The 13,295-nt window shown below is 34.0% G+C and overlaps 1 protein-coding gene across 13 annotated transcripts in view; it reads right to left on the reverse strand.

Annotated features, from left to right (window-relative positions):
- LOC126735053 (uncharacterized protein CG45076-like) overlaps positions 1 to 13,295 on the reverse strand; it is a 374,536-nt gene that overhangs the window by 88,567 nt on the left and 272,674 nt on the right. For 12 of the 13 annotated variants that reach the window (XM_050438947.1, XM_050438937.1, XM_050438941.1 and 9 more), the window contains one exon: positions 13,025 to 13,189. In XM_050438947.1, coding sequence (XP_050294904.1) covers positions 13,025 to 13,189 — 165 coding nt within the window. The remainder of the gene's footprint in view (positions 1 to 13,024; positions 13,190 to 13,295) is intronic. The other variant, XM_050438938.1, reaches the window with a different exon arrangement.

Below are 13,295 nucleotides of genomic sequence, written 5' to 3' on the forward strand. Positions count from 1 at the left end.
AATCTGTCGCCGCGCTCGCATTATTGCGTCACATAGTCAATAGTAAGCTCTGGAAACAAATGAATTTGATAAATATTTTCGGGGCCATGATAAAACGTTTATGATAGATGTCAAATGTAACGTCGAAGACCAGTGGCGGCTCGCACCCTGTAATCTAAGGTAGGCGACATATTATTATAACAGTGCGCACACCGAGTAGCCCGAGCTCCCCCTTCCCCCGCTTTTTCGGGATTTAAAAAAATTTTCAAAAAAAGTTGGATTTATCACAAGAATTGGAAAAAATTTGTCAATTTACATCAAACTGAAACTTTACAACGCCATTGCTCTTCCTCATTTACAGTTCTGTTCAACATTATTGTTTAACTTACCACAGTATAGAATTGACCAACTAGAAAGAATTCAAAATAGGGCTATGAGACTGATTCTAAATTGTAATCGTTACACGCCTGTTGCCTCTATGTTGGGTGTCCTAGATATGTTGTCTGTACATCAAAGAATTTTGTATAACGTTTATTTGTTTATTTTTAAATTAAAACATCAGATGCTCCCCGATTATATTTGTAATAAATTAAGAGTTTTTGGAGATATACATAACTATAATACGAGAAATCGTATAGACTTCATACTAGTCGACAGATGTAACACAACCCAAATGCATAATTCAGTTCTATACAAAGGTTTAATTCTATTTAACAACTTGCCTGCTAACATCAAAAATTGTATTACTTTGAATCAATTTAGAGGGCTCTTGAGAAAATTTATTATGAATAAGTAAAATTGTGTTTGTTATTTTATTATGTTATTTTAATTATGTAGTTTATTAAGTTTTACTATAGTATACATTGTTTCCACTCCATTCATCATCTTGATTGTGGGTTTGTCTGTTGACTGGGTATTTTTGGGCCAACCGGGATACTGGTTACAGCTTCTTGGAACTACCGAAGCATTTTTAAGTATTACACGGGGGACCAATGTGTGGTTCTGCAGCAAGAGTTCTTTTGCCACCATATGTAATTTATCGAGCAGAAAAAATGTGGGCGCAGTGGACTGAACAAGGACCAAAATTAGAACCCTGTTGCATAGATAGATGCTGTGCAGCTGGATCACGATACAACCGAACGTCACATAGGTGGATGGAAGCCGAAACTTTTAATGACTGGTTTAAGTCTGCGTTTCTTCCACATACCAAAAGACAGCAAGGGCGAAAAATTCTAATAGGCGATAACTTAGCCTCACATTTCACAGAAGAAGTTATTAGACTGTGTGAAGAACATAACATTGGATTTGTATGCCTGCCAAAGAACGCGACACATTTATGTCAGCCGTTGGACGTAGGGTTTTTCAGGCCATTTAAAATGGCCTGGAGAGCAGTCTTGCTAGAATGAAAAAATACGTATCCGACATATTCATCAGTTGACAAAAAGGATTTCCCACATTTGTTGCAAAAAATCTTGGTGACAATGGATAGTAAACTATCCAAAGATAAAATAACTCATGCGGTTAAACGAAATCTTATTTCTTCTTTTGAAGCAAGTGGCATAGTCCCTTTAAATCCAAACCGAGTATTAGACAAGCTGCCTAGAGAAGATTTTAATCAAGACCAAGCGCAGAACTTGTTGGTAAATTACTTACAACAACAGAGATTTTCAAATGCTCCAACAAGACGAAATAAGAAGAGAACAAAACTTGATGTTCAGCCAGGAAAATGTGTGACAGCCCAAAATGATTCCAACAGTTCAGACAGCGACGTTGAAGAGCCTATAACAAATGATAACTCCGACGATGACATGACCGCCGACGATCTATTTATCCAGTTGCAATGTGTCTAGTCAGCAAGGTCCTTGGTTGACCAAAATTGTTCCAAATGCGTGTCATCGGCTGCTTGCAACCGAACCGACTTGATCAACCTGAGTCGACATTATTTTTATTATTATAAGGCAAACAACAATTAACTGTGCTTTTAATAAGTGGGGCAAGGAAATAATGTTTAGGTTAAGTCTAATGTATCGGGTGTACAACTAAGAGAGGTCGCCGGCCATATCTGAGTAAGTACTCATCGCACAGCGTAGGGAAAAAAATATTTCTGATAAAAGCGGCAAAGAGAAATTGCTGGAAATTATTTACAAGTTTGTATGATGACCGCTAGGGGGCGTAATACAACATTGAGTTTCTTAAGTTTTAATTTATGGTCTACCTCTGACAGGATATTTCTGGAACCGGGATGCTGTTTCTTGGTTACCGAGACCATCCATGAACAAACCGGAGAGTCCTGATACAGTTATGGCCAACTTTTACTTTATTTTTCATTTATGTTTTTATTGAATGTAGCTTTTGCTAAACAAAGATATTATTTATTTGTTATTTATTTATATTCTTATACTTAACATAGATTTTGTTTTTAATTTTTGATTTTTAAGATTTTTTTTTTAAATTTTTTGTTGTTTTTTTTTAGTTTTTTAATTTAGTTGTAAAACAACTAGTTTTTATAAATAAGGTTTATTCTTCTGTCCTTTAAAAGTGCAAACCTACTTATTCGCTGTCGAAGACAGTTTTTGAAATCATTTAAGGTTATTAAAAATGCCAAACGTAATTTCAAACGACATAACTTTTGATATGCTAGCAGTGTATTTTGAGTTAATGCAAAATGCATTATATCACACACAAGACAACGTTGATTGAATAATAGGTAATAAACCTATCAACGTTATAATCATAGAGTCTTTACCGGTTTAGCTACCAGGCTAAGAAATACTGAAATTATTCGCGGCAATATTCATCGAAGACGAAGGCGAGGGCGCATAGAGGCAAACATTATAAATATTTTGGCATATATTGAAATAAACCCTCACATAAGCATCCGAAATATTTCTAGGTAATTGGGAGTTTCCCTCGATACAGTAGAAAATATTCTGAGAGAGCACAGGTACCTATTTTTATTTGTTACAACACTAATAAACATCCTATTATCTTATATTTATTGTTTTTTACTTAGATTTCATCCATATCATGTGGTTCTGCACCAGGCGCTTCTCGAAAAAGACTTTGATAATAGACTCAATTTCTTTTATTGGCTGTTGAACATGGTTAGAGAAGATACCCGATTTATCTCGAAGATATTATCAACGGACGAGGCATCATTTAGCAGTGATGGTGGTGTAAACCTGCATAATCTGCATTATTGGGCAGAACAAAATCCCTGTTGGATTTGCGAGACTCAACACCAAGGCAGATGGACTGTAAATGTGTGGTGCGGAATTATTGGCGGAAAAATTATTGGTCCTTTCTTTTTCAATCAAACACTTTCTGCTTCTGGTAATGTGTATTTAATTTATTTGCAAAATGATCTCCCGGGGTTACTCGAACATGTTGATTTGTAATAATATTAATAATATTGTATATAATATTGATAATATAACAAGAGGGCAAATAATTTTCCAACATGATAGTTGCCCTGCACATTTTGCAGTACAAGTTCGTCAATACTTAACCAGACAGTATCGTTTGTTTCGATAGGAAGAGGAAGTATTTTTCCTTGGCCTGCTCGATCCCCAGATCTGACTGTTCTATTTTTCTTCTGATTTTTATCTGTGGGGAAGGATTGAACATTTAATTTTTGTTACCCCACCCAAAACACAGAACGACATGCAGGACCAAATACGCAATGCAATAAATTCCTTACCCACAGCAGAAGTCCAGACAGCGGTTCTGTCAACGACGCAACGACTTCGACTGTGTTTTAAAAATGAAGGAAAACAGTTTGAGAATCTAAGACTCTATTACAAATATAAAACAATTTATTTATTACAAAAATTTGAGTTCTGGAGTTTTATTGTTCAAAAACATTTTAATTTATAATTTCGGAATAAAATAAGATATCAAGTTGCGGTTTGCGCCAGTTTCCATGTTTTTTCATGCTCTTTTACCCTAAGTAAGAAAAATTATTTTGTTGTATTTATTATTTGCCAGAAAATCGCTAAAAAAGTCCAAAATAACGCAAAACCGCCCTCTAGCGCACAACAAAACAACTATGTCGGCTAAGTAATTATACCACATAAAAGCCTGATAATTATTCTTAAAAGCAAAAGTAGGCTCGTTAAAATTGGTAAGGCCAATCAAAAGTTATCAACAATTTTAGATATAAATATTCAACCCTTTCCCCACCTATTATTTGACAGATTAAAAAAATAAGTTTGAAATAAAAAAATGTTTAGAATTTATCATACTTTAAAATGACATCATTCTTCTCTAGGATTCACTTTGAATATTTTTAATAAAACCATTTTTTTCTATTTCGATGCTGTATTACGCCCCCTAACGGTTATCATACGAACTTGTAAATAATTTCCAACGATTTCTCTTTGCCGCTTTTATAAGAAATATTTTTTTCCCTCTGCTGTGGGATGACTAGTTACTGAGATATGGCCGGCGACCTCTCTTAGTTGTACACCCGGTACAACTTTGCTTTTTTTGAAAAATAAGATGTACAAAATAAGAAGGGAAATAAAGTATAAGATTATGTTGATAACGAAAAAAGCTATTATAGCCGTTTAATTGTTACACCAACTTATACATAGATCCAGAAAAAATATTAATTATAAATTTCCAAAATTTAATTTCAAGCTACGTTCGTCAAGTATGAATCAAAATAAAATGAACAAAATCAAATCGTTGAATCCAATCACTGAGGAAAAGAATTTGTTTAATAGAAAGGAAAAAATAAAATAATATATAAACCTGCCTTTACACCCCTTTACCTTTCGCCAAAGCAAGTTTTAATGGTACCGTCCATGTAGTATTTTAATAAATAAAACATTATTTAATAAAATTAAAATTGTATTCTTAATTTATATTTAAAAAATGTTCAAAATAATTTATATTGCTTTTTAAAGAATCATACTCTTTCATCAGACTCCTAGTTTTCCTCCTTCTTTTTTTATTAAACATCGCGGCATTCTTGAATTACTCTTTTCATCTATTAGCCTGTTAAGTCAGGTTGCGTCTTGATATCAATAGATTTAAGGTAGCCCTAAAGAATGAAATTAAGAGTCAATAGGTCCGGGGACCTAGGAAACCAGCAGTACCTCTTCTTCCAATCCATTGATTAGAGATAATTATTTTCTTAGCATTGGCTAACTGGCACTACATAACGAGGAGGTGCTCCATCCTGTCGAAAATGTAATAATTTTTTTTTTTAGAAAAATTGCCGTGTGCTTCTAATATTTTAATTCATGAACTATCAGAAATTTAATAGATTTTTCCAGTACATCAGTATACATTTGGTCATTTAAATTTATTTCTATAAATAACAGATTAATAGTTGCATCTTTCAATTTATCGACTCAAATGTTAACTTTGCGGGGGTGTTGCGCATGTCCTTATCTCAATAATCATGGACTCTCGAGTAATAATAAAATATGCACTTCTAGTGCACAACTATCGCCAAAGCAAATATTTTAATAAACCAAGTTTCTACTGTAGTCTGCGTCTAGCAGTTGCGGCTCATCAACATCGAGTCCACCTGCCTACCCCAAGGACGTCGCTGTATCGGGACTCATTCATCTGGAGAACATCTTCTTTGTGGAACGGGCTTCCACCTCACATATTTCTCGACGCATACAACCTACAGCAATTCAAGATAAATGCCCACAAATATCTTCGCGCAAGCACCACTCCAAGAGTGACATAGGACTTTCCTCTCGTGCTTGTGTTTACCATAAAAAAAAAATTCCATCTACCATAATTTCACAGAAGTTAATTTTTCTGTCGAGGTCATCATCACCAAGTTCTTGCAAGGATTTTTGTTTTATAGGGAATAAATGTATGTAATTAAAGTAATTTTCTTACAGATTTGCGGGATATTGCATTTTCAAACTGTCCGAGTACTTCAATTTGCAGTGATTCATCCATTATTCTTGGTTTGTTTCCCAGTTTTAATTTGCAGCAGTAAGAGTTTCTGGAAATTTACCACTAGCTGGTACAGTCCGTATGCATCTAGTTAAATACTTCTTTTAAATCTTCTCTAAAACCATTTTTTGCAAAATCAGTATTTGTTGGATCCACGCCAGGCCTTAGACTTAAATCCTTATGTTATAATATCAGCATTTTGACGTCCATGAGGTCATTATCAAGGCATTATAAATGATTGATCTGTAATAATATATAATATAAAAAAACATAAATAAATATAAAAACATTTACGGAGTATGCCATATTTTGTATGTACTTTTTTTCACAACAAACAAAATTGTAACAACTCCTTAAAAGTGTCTATATTTGCTTGATGACATTTTTGGACTCATTTTAACACACATTAGTTGAATAAAAGTAATCTATGGCCACGAAAAGTACTGACACTAATATTTTTATCATATAAAAATCATGCGCATTCCTTAGGCGTCGCTGTACACGATTGTCGTAGATCCATGCTCTTACAAATAGAATGAAAATAAAATGTAATAATTCCAAAAACAGTAATGTTTCACCTATTAAAGTGAACATAGGAATACAAAAATACCAGTCAAAACTGAACATTTAAAACACTATTTTTTTAGACTAGCGACCATGCCAGGATCACATATCTTTTGGCATTTTTTTTTATTTTGTCAATTTTTTCAGGTACGAATAAAGTAATACAAGCGTAAAGTATTTAAGAGTTTTAAGGTTAATGCTACGCTAGTAACAAGATTATTTTTGAACATTTATTAAATAAATAAAGAAAATACATTCAATAAACAATATTTTATTTATTAAAAAAAAGAGCTAATACCTTTTAGAATGTTTATGAAGTTTTAGAATGCTTTCAGATAAGGTATTTTAGGCAGGGGACTGCCATTTAAGATTATAAAACTGGGGGTGACTGAGGTTGAAGGAGTAAGCGAAAATACGTTAAGTAATATAAAATTTTATTTCCCCTCTGTATAGTATTCTGCTTATTTGTCCAGTATTATCTGCTTCTGGAGCAGATACTTAATTAATTGTGCTTTATTTAAATATTGTTTTTTTTTGAAAAAAGCAATGTTGGGAATACATTGCTTTCTCCTCTTACTGCTTATATTATTTTTAAAATACTAACATTTGCTTACTAACTTATTCCACATTGATGACTTCACATAAGGTTCATCGTTTAGGACAGTAAGAAATTGCTTATTGATCTACCACTAGCAATAAAGCAGATAACTTTATAGAAATATATTTTATAGAAAATCTAATTTAGGTCAAGCAATTTGTTACATTTAATTTTATTATTTTGTGTATGAAATTTATAATATTTTGTCTATAAATACCTATTTAACTTATTTGTATTATTATTAGATAAAACATTTTATATTTAGCTTCATAAAATACGAGTAAACTAAAACCTGTATTAATTGCGGTATTATTTTCTCCAAAAACCTTGAGATTAGATTTAGTAAACTTTAAAATAGTAGCTCTAAAGGTTTATAAAAATGTATATTAATCTTGTTTTATTAAAATAATATACTTTTAAAATGATCAAAATTAAATTGCGGATATTTTTAGCCAAACAAAGAACTACAATAAAATTTATTTGGAAACTAATTTGCATTTAACAATATATCAATGTTTCATATTTTTTCTATTGATCCACTTTATATGTATGGAATAATTATGGATTCATTTAAAGTTATTGCATATTTTTAATTTACTTAGTGTTTAGTGTTTAGAGTTTTCTTTTTATTTTTATTAGTTATTGCCGTGAAATGGTCTCAACATGTGCAATAGGGTGGAGCGACAGTATAAGATTATTTTTTTTTTAAATTAAGATGTCTGTCTTTAAAAAGATGTGCTTGGGAATAAGAAGTTTTTTGCTATTTTTATTTATTTTTTACTAGCATTTCCTTCACCATCACAGGGTATGTGTTTTTCCGAAAATCAAGATGCCTGGCTTTGGAAAAGATGTGCCTGGTAATAGGAAGTTTTTTGCTGTTTTTATTTTTTATTACAAGTATCCCCTCCACCGCCACAGGGTATGCCTTTTTTTTGAGAATCAAGATACCTGGCTTCGGGAAAAACGTGCTTGAGAGTAAAAAGTTTTTTGTTTTTTTTATGTTTTTTTTTACTAGCATCGCCTCCCCTGCCACAGGTCACCAAAAAACTTTATCAATATTAATATATGGTTTTATTAAGCAAATATTTATTTCTTATCTCTTTTCTCATAACCACAAATTGTAGTAGGTCACCATTTTTATATGTGGTAATGGTAATGTTTTATAAATGAAATCGCGGAATGTTCTGAATCGTCTACGATTTCTTGTAGCTGGACTTCCGTTAATGGGACCATTATTGGTGGTTCGGTGCAGTTTACATTTTGGCAGTCTACTAGCTCGTAGTATTCTGTAGCGTCAAAAAGTAAAATTTGTAGCGACAAAATTTTGAAATTTTAGTTGACTAGGATCGGTTTTAGCCCTGGCCTTTAAAATTCTGCAATAAGGTAGCTGCCTTAAATGACTGCGATCATCCCACAACATAGACCTTATTATATTTTCCGGGTGTCCAAAAAAACCATTCCTGTTAATCACTGTATGAACGATATTTTTTAAGTCATCTAACAAATAATTGGTTAACAGATTTCCAATAGGCCCACGAAATGCTCGAGGTTCAGTTGTTTCACCATCGAGGTGTTGAAGTAAATACCGCAGAGGAAGCTCATTCGCATGCAACTGGCAGATAACCGATTGCAGAGGTCGCTTAATGCTTCTTTCCAATAATTAAATAATTCCTCCTTTGGTTTCTACATTAGTGCTTATTCCGTCGCAACCAACCACTTCTAAACTGTCCAACGAAATTAAACGGTAATTTAACAATTTGGTTAAAGAATTCAAAAAGCTCTTGGCAGTTCCAGAAACAGGAGACAGATGGCTAATTTAATGAACCGGGTTCTTTTAATAAAGTTATATTATATTCTTCGACTAATGCCCTTTTTCTGTTGTCATTAAATGTCAATGTCTTGTCTTTACGGCCATTGAAGTACAATTCACCTAACAAAAAATTCTTCGAAGAATTTTGTAACTCTTGTTTTTTTCTGCCTTGCACGTCTGACTTTATGACGGCCAATATTCTGAGAGTCTTCGCTGGTAACAATTGGATGATCTTGGAGCACTGTCTGAAACCGCATATCTGTCTAAAGTATTTGCCAATATGCAAAGGTTGCTAGTATTATGATTGCTCAAGTTTGACGAGCTTAATTCATCAGAAAACAGTAACAGTTTGGGAGAAGAATCATCCTCATCATTATTATATTTACCTGGCTCACTTTCAGATAACGACTAACTGAGAAATGAGGATGACGATCGCTATAGCCGCAGTGGATATAATACTACTCCTAAGTCGTTATCGGCAATGAAGTGGGGTGATTCTTGTAATAAAAGACAACTAAGTTACAAACAAATGACTGATTAGTATCCTCTCATGCCATGCGCGAAACAATGTTCGATAATATTTAATTTTTTTAACAAAACGTTGACTGTGGAAAAGATGTATTTTGATAATAAAAAATACTTTTTTGTTATAAACAAAAGATATTACAGTAGTCTTTCCACCACCCCAAGGATGATATTCGCAGGAACAGAATAAAAGGGGTGGAATGGTGAAACGGCTCGAGCTAACAAATTTATTTATTGGCTAATTAGTTATTTTTGCCAGACACAACTTTCTATTTATCAGGCGTACCAATTTTCAGAAATAAAAAATATTGCTTTATCCTAATGTACTAGAAGGTGACTATGAACTGAGTAGGGATTACCAATTAACTTTTTACAGAACAAGCATGGGGGAAATCCTCTACCTCAATACGGCATGTCTCATTGGCTGACAGGCAGTTCCTAGAAATATTTAGAATACCAGATAATATCAGATATTTACAGATGACTAATAGGAGTCAACCGACACTGCAATGAGGAAGGCAAGGGGAAACTACCAACATCAAACCTAGGATATTGATCAAAGACTTCGGATGAAGATGCGTAAAGTGCCATAAAAATATCTACTTGGAATATCCGAAACATGTTTGAAGAAGCGAAGATCAACAACATCGTCCAAGAAATGAAAACACTGAAAATCGATGTGATGAGAGTCTAAGCAGTGAGGCCGCCCACGCTATGGTCAGCGCACTGCCTCCGTCAGACAAAGTTATCCTAGTGAAGCTGCAGGACAGGCTCGTAATATATCATCATCCAAACTTACGCGCTGATAGGGAACAGGCCAAACAAGGAGGTCAAAAAGTTTATACACTTATACAGAAGGCATTTAAATGTATCGGAACAAAAGAGTCTACCATCATCACGGGTGATTTCAATGCCTGATTTCAAGTTCTGTCGGAAGGAAGATTTAATTATTACCTACACCAAGTTTAAACTTTAACCCAGGCGACTTTACACATAGAGATTACTTGCAGATAACAACTCGACCAACTCGAAAACCAAATCGACTTAATTTTTATTAACAAAAGGTTTAAAAACAACTTAACTTCAGTAAACACCTACCTAGGAGCAGACGGCTATTTAGTCCACAAGTTAGTTGTGGGCCTCGGAAAATCTCAAACTCAAGAAACTCATTAAATGTGAACCTAAACAGATTCTTAATTAAAATATCCTGAAAGACCACATAATTCGACAGAAAGTGAGACAATCAACGAAAGAAAAGCTGAAAACTGTTACAAACAAGAACAGTGTGCAGAAGAGAAATGGGGTAACATCAAAGACGTAATTCTTAGGGTGAGGAAAGAACATCTGAGTAAGAGAATAAGAACAAAAAACAAAGAGTGAATGACTGATGACATTCTGCAGAGGATAAACCAAAAAAGATTGATGAAGAAAAAAGACAAGAATAAATACTAGATATTAGTAGTAAAATCAAGTAGGAAGTAAGAAAGGCTAAAGAGACGTGAATGCCGAAAAAATATAAAATAATCGAGAGGCTCCAAATTAAACACGATAATTTTAATATCTACTGGAATATCTGCGAAGCAACTGGTCAATGCAAGTGGGTATCTCCAACCCTCCTCATGGACAATAACGGGAACTCAATGACAACAGTTTTTAGAAGTTGATCATATGAAAAGTGTACATCCAAAACTTTTCCAGAACCACCGAAGTTACCCTCCAGAAATGAATTGCATGACAAGCCTCATAATACTAGAGAGCGAGGTATGAAAGGCTCTAGAGCAGTCTAAAAATGGCAAAGCCGCAGGTCCGAATAAAAGACTAGATGAAATTATGAAGATGCCGGGTAAAGAGAGTACAAAGGAGTTAACTGAGCTGTTCATTGGGATCACATTCCAGAATACTGGCTGCTATCAACGTTGGTAGCGCTATCAAAAAACCATCTGCGAAGACATGCGAGGTATTTCGGACTATTATCCTTATGGATCATGCACTAAAGACCTTTCTAAAAATTATATACGCCAGGATCTACAAAAAATGCGAAGAAAACACAGGAGAAACACAGTTTAAGTTCCGCAATTTCCTAAGTACAAGTGAGGCCTGTTTTACTCTTTAGGTTCCTTTTCAGTTTTGCAAGTTCTGATCCAGAGATGCCGTATTGTCAGTTGTGACATCTATATCTATTTTCTTGACTCTACCGATTGACCCTTATCAACATCGGAAATTGATCACCGCCCTGCAAATAATAGATATAGACTATAAGGATATTCAAATAAGCATCATTTTGTACTAGAACAAGTCCAAATCAAAGTGGAAGATCAACTGTTTGACCATGCGAGAAGTAAGGCGGGGCTGAGTGCTCACCGACTCTCTTTAACATATACTATGAAGAGATTTTCACTGAAGCCCTTACGAAATTAGCACTGTCAATCCGGATAAACGGGCAATATATCAACAACCACCGCTACGCTAACAACATTATTTTTGGACCATATGAGAAATACAAAGCGAGAAGTATGTGCTACATCTGAAAGGAAAACCAAATCTATAACGATCAACCAGACCAATTCGAACCCTAGGACGCTACTGGCATGAAGTAAGGAGGTTAAAAGAGTCGATAACTAGTCTTCAACCTGCAATGAGATTATACTGAGGAGATTAAGTCCTGACTCAAAATTGCACGGTTTATATTTAACAGAAGAAGACGCTTACTATATTGTGGTGGCCTGAGTTTGGACGCGAAAATGCGGATAGTGAGATGCTACGTTCTCCCGGTGCAGTCGAAGCCTGCACCCTGATGCTGGTCGCTGTAAAAAAACATTGAAGCCTTCGATACGTGGATGTACAGGAAAATATTGAATATAGCTTAAGTGGAACATGTCACCAACGTCGAAGTCTCCTGCGGCTCATGAGAAAAGAGACAGATGTGCTTAACATAGTGCAGCGGTGAATATCTCGGTCATGTAAAGTGCAATGAATAAAAATATCGAATTCTTCAACTCATCATGCAATGCAAAATCCGCAGACCTGTTTCGGGGAGCTGTCAACAAAACTATGATAGTCTTGATGATTTGCAATAGGCCGGGCTATAGAAGGCAGCTTAGAAGAAAAAGAAGTTATTGCAAGACTTTCTAGTAAATTCTCATTTTGATTTGGAAAATCAATACTTTTTTTAAAATTCGAATAGTTTTAAAGATAAGTACAAGAAAATTTATATATTTATATTTTTGAAAAGAATATTTAAAAACTAAATAGTTCATAAATATACAAGGTGTTTCAGAAATAAAAATTTCCACCAAGCAAGTTGTATTCTTTTTTTTTATAGTAACTTTTTTGATAGTGGCATACACAGCGTTCCAAATTCCAGATACACCATTACGAATTCGGAATCCGTAAGAAATACGAGGTCAGTAAGTTAAGGCAAGTTTGCGTTTAATATTTATTAAAATGCCGTTTAAATTTATTTTTTATATAAAATTTAATAAACTTATTAATTACCAGTTACTTAGTATTACAAAAAGTTACTTATCAATTTTGTATTAAAGTAAAATATCTTTTTTTATGTTAGATTTTTTAAAATTCTCTATTTCCCAGTTTCAAAGTAGACACAAAAACATAATACATACATTTGGTAGAGTCACTGCTGTAGGTCTTTTCCTGCTTGAACTTGTTGATGTAATAGCTTAGCAGCTGAATGTCACTTTGCAGAGGATTTTCATAGAGATAGATGTGAGGTCTTCTGTCATACGCCCTGCCGCCTGCATATGATACACAAGATAGCCGACCAAGTCCTAAATATTTTGTTATATCACACAACAATCCAAAATGTTGTCATGTATACGACATACATTATTTCTTGCAGTAATTGGGGAAGCCTTCAATAAAGCCAGTTGATGC

This window comes from Anthonomus grandis, chromosome 4 (genome assembly GCF_022605725.1).
Source record: "Anthonomus grandis grandis chromosome 4, icAntGran1.3, whole genome shotgun sequence".
Taxonomy (NCBI): domain Eukaryota; kingdom Metazoa; phylum Arthropoda; class Insecta; order Coleoptera; family Curculionidae; genus Anthonomus; species Anthonomus grandis.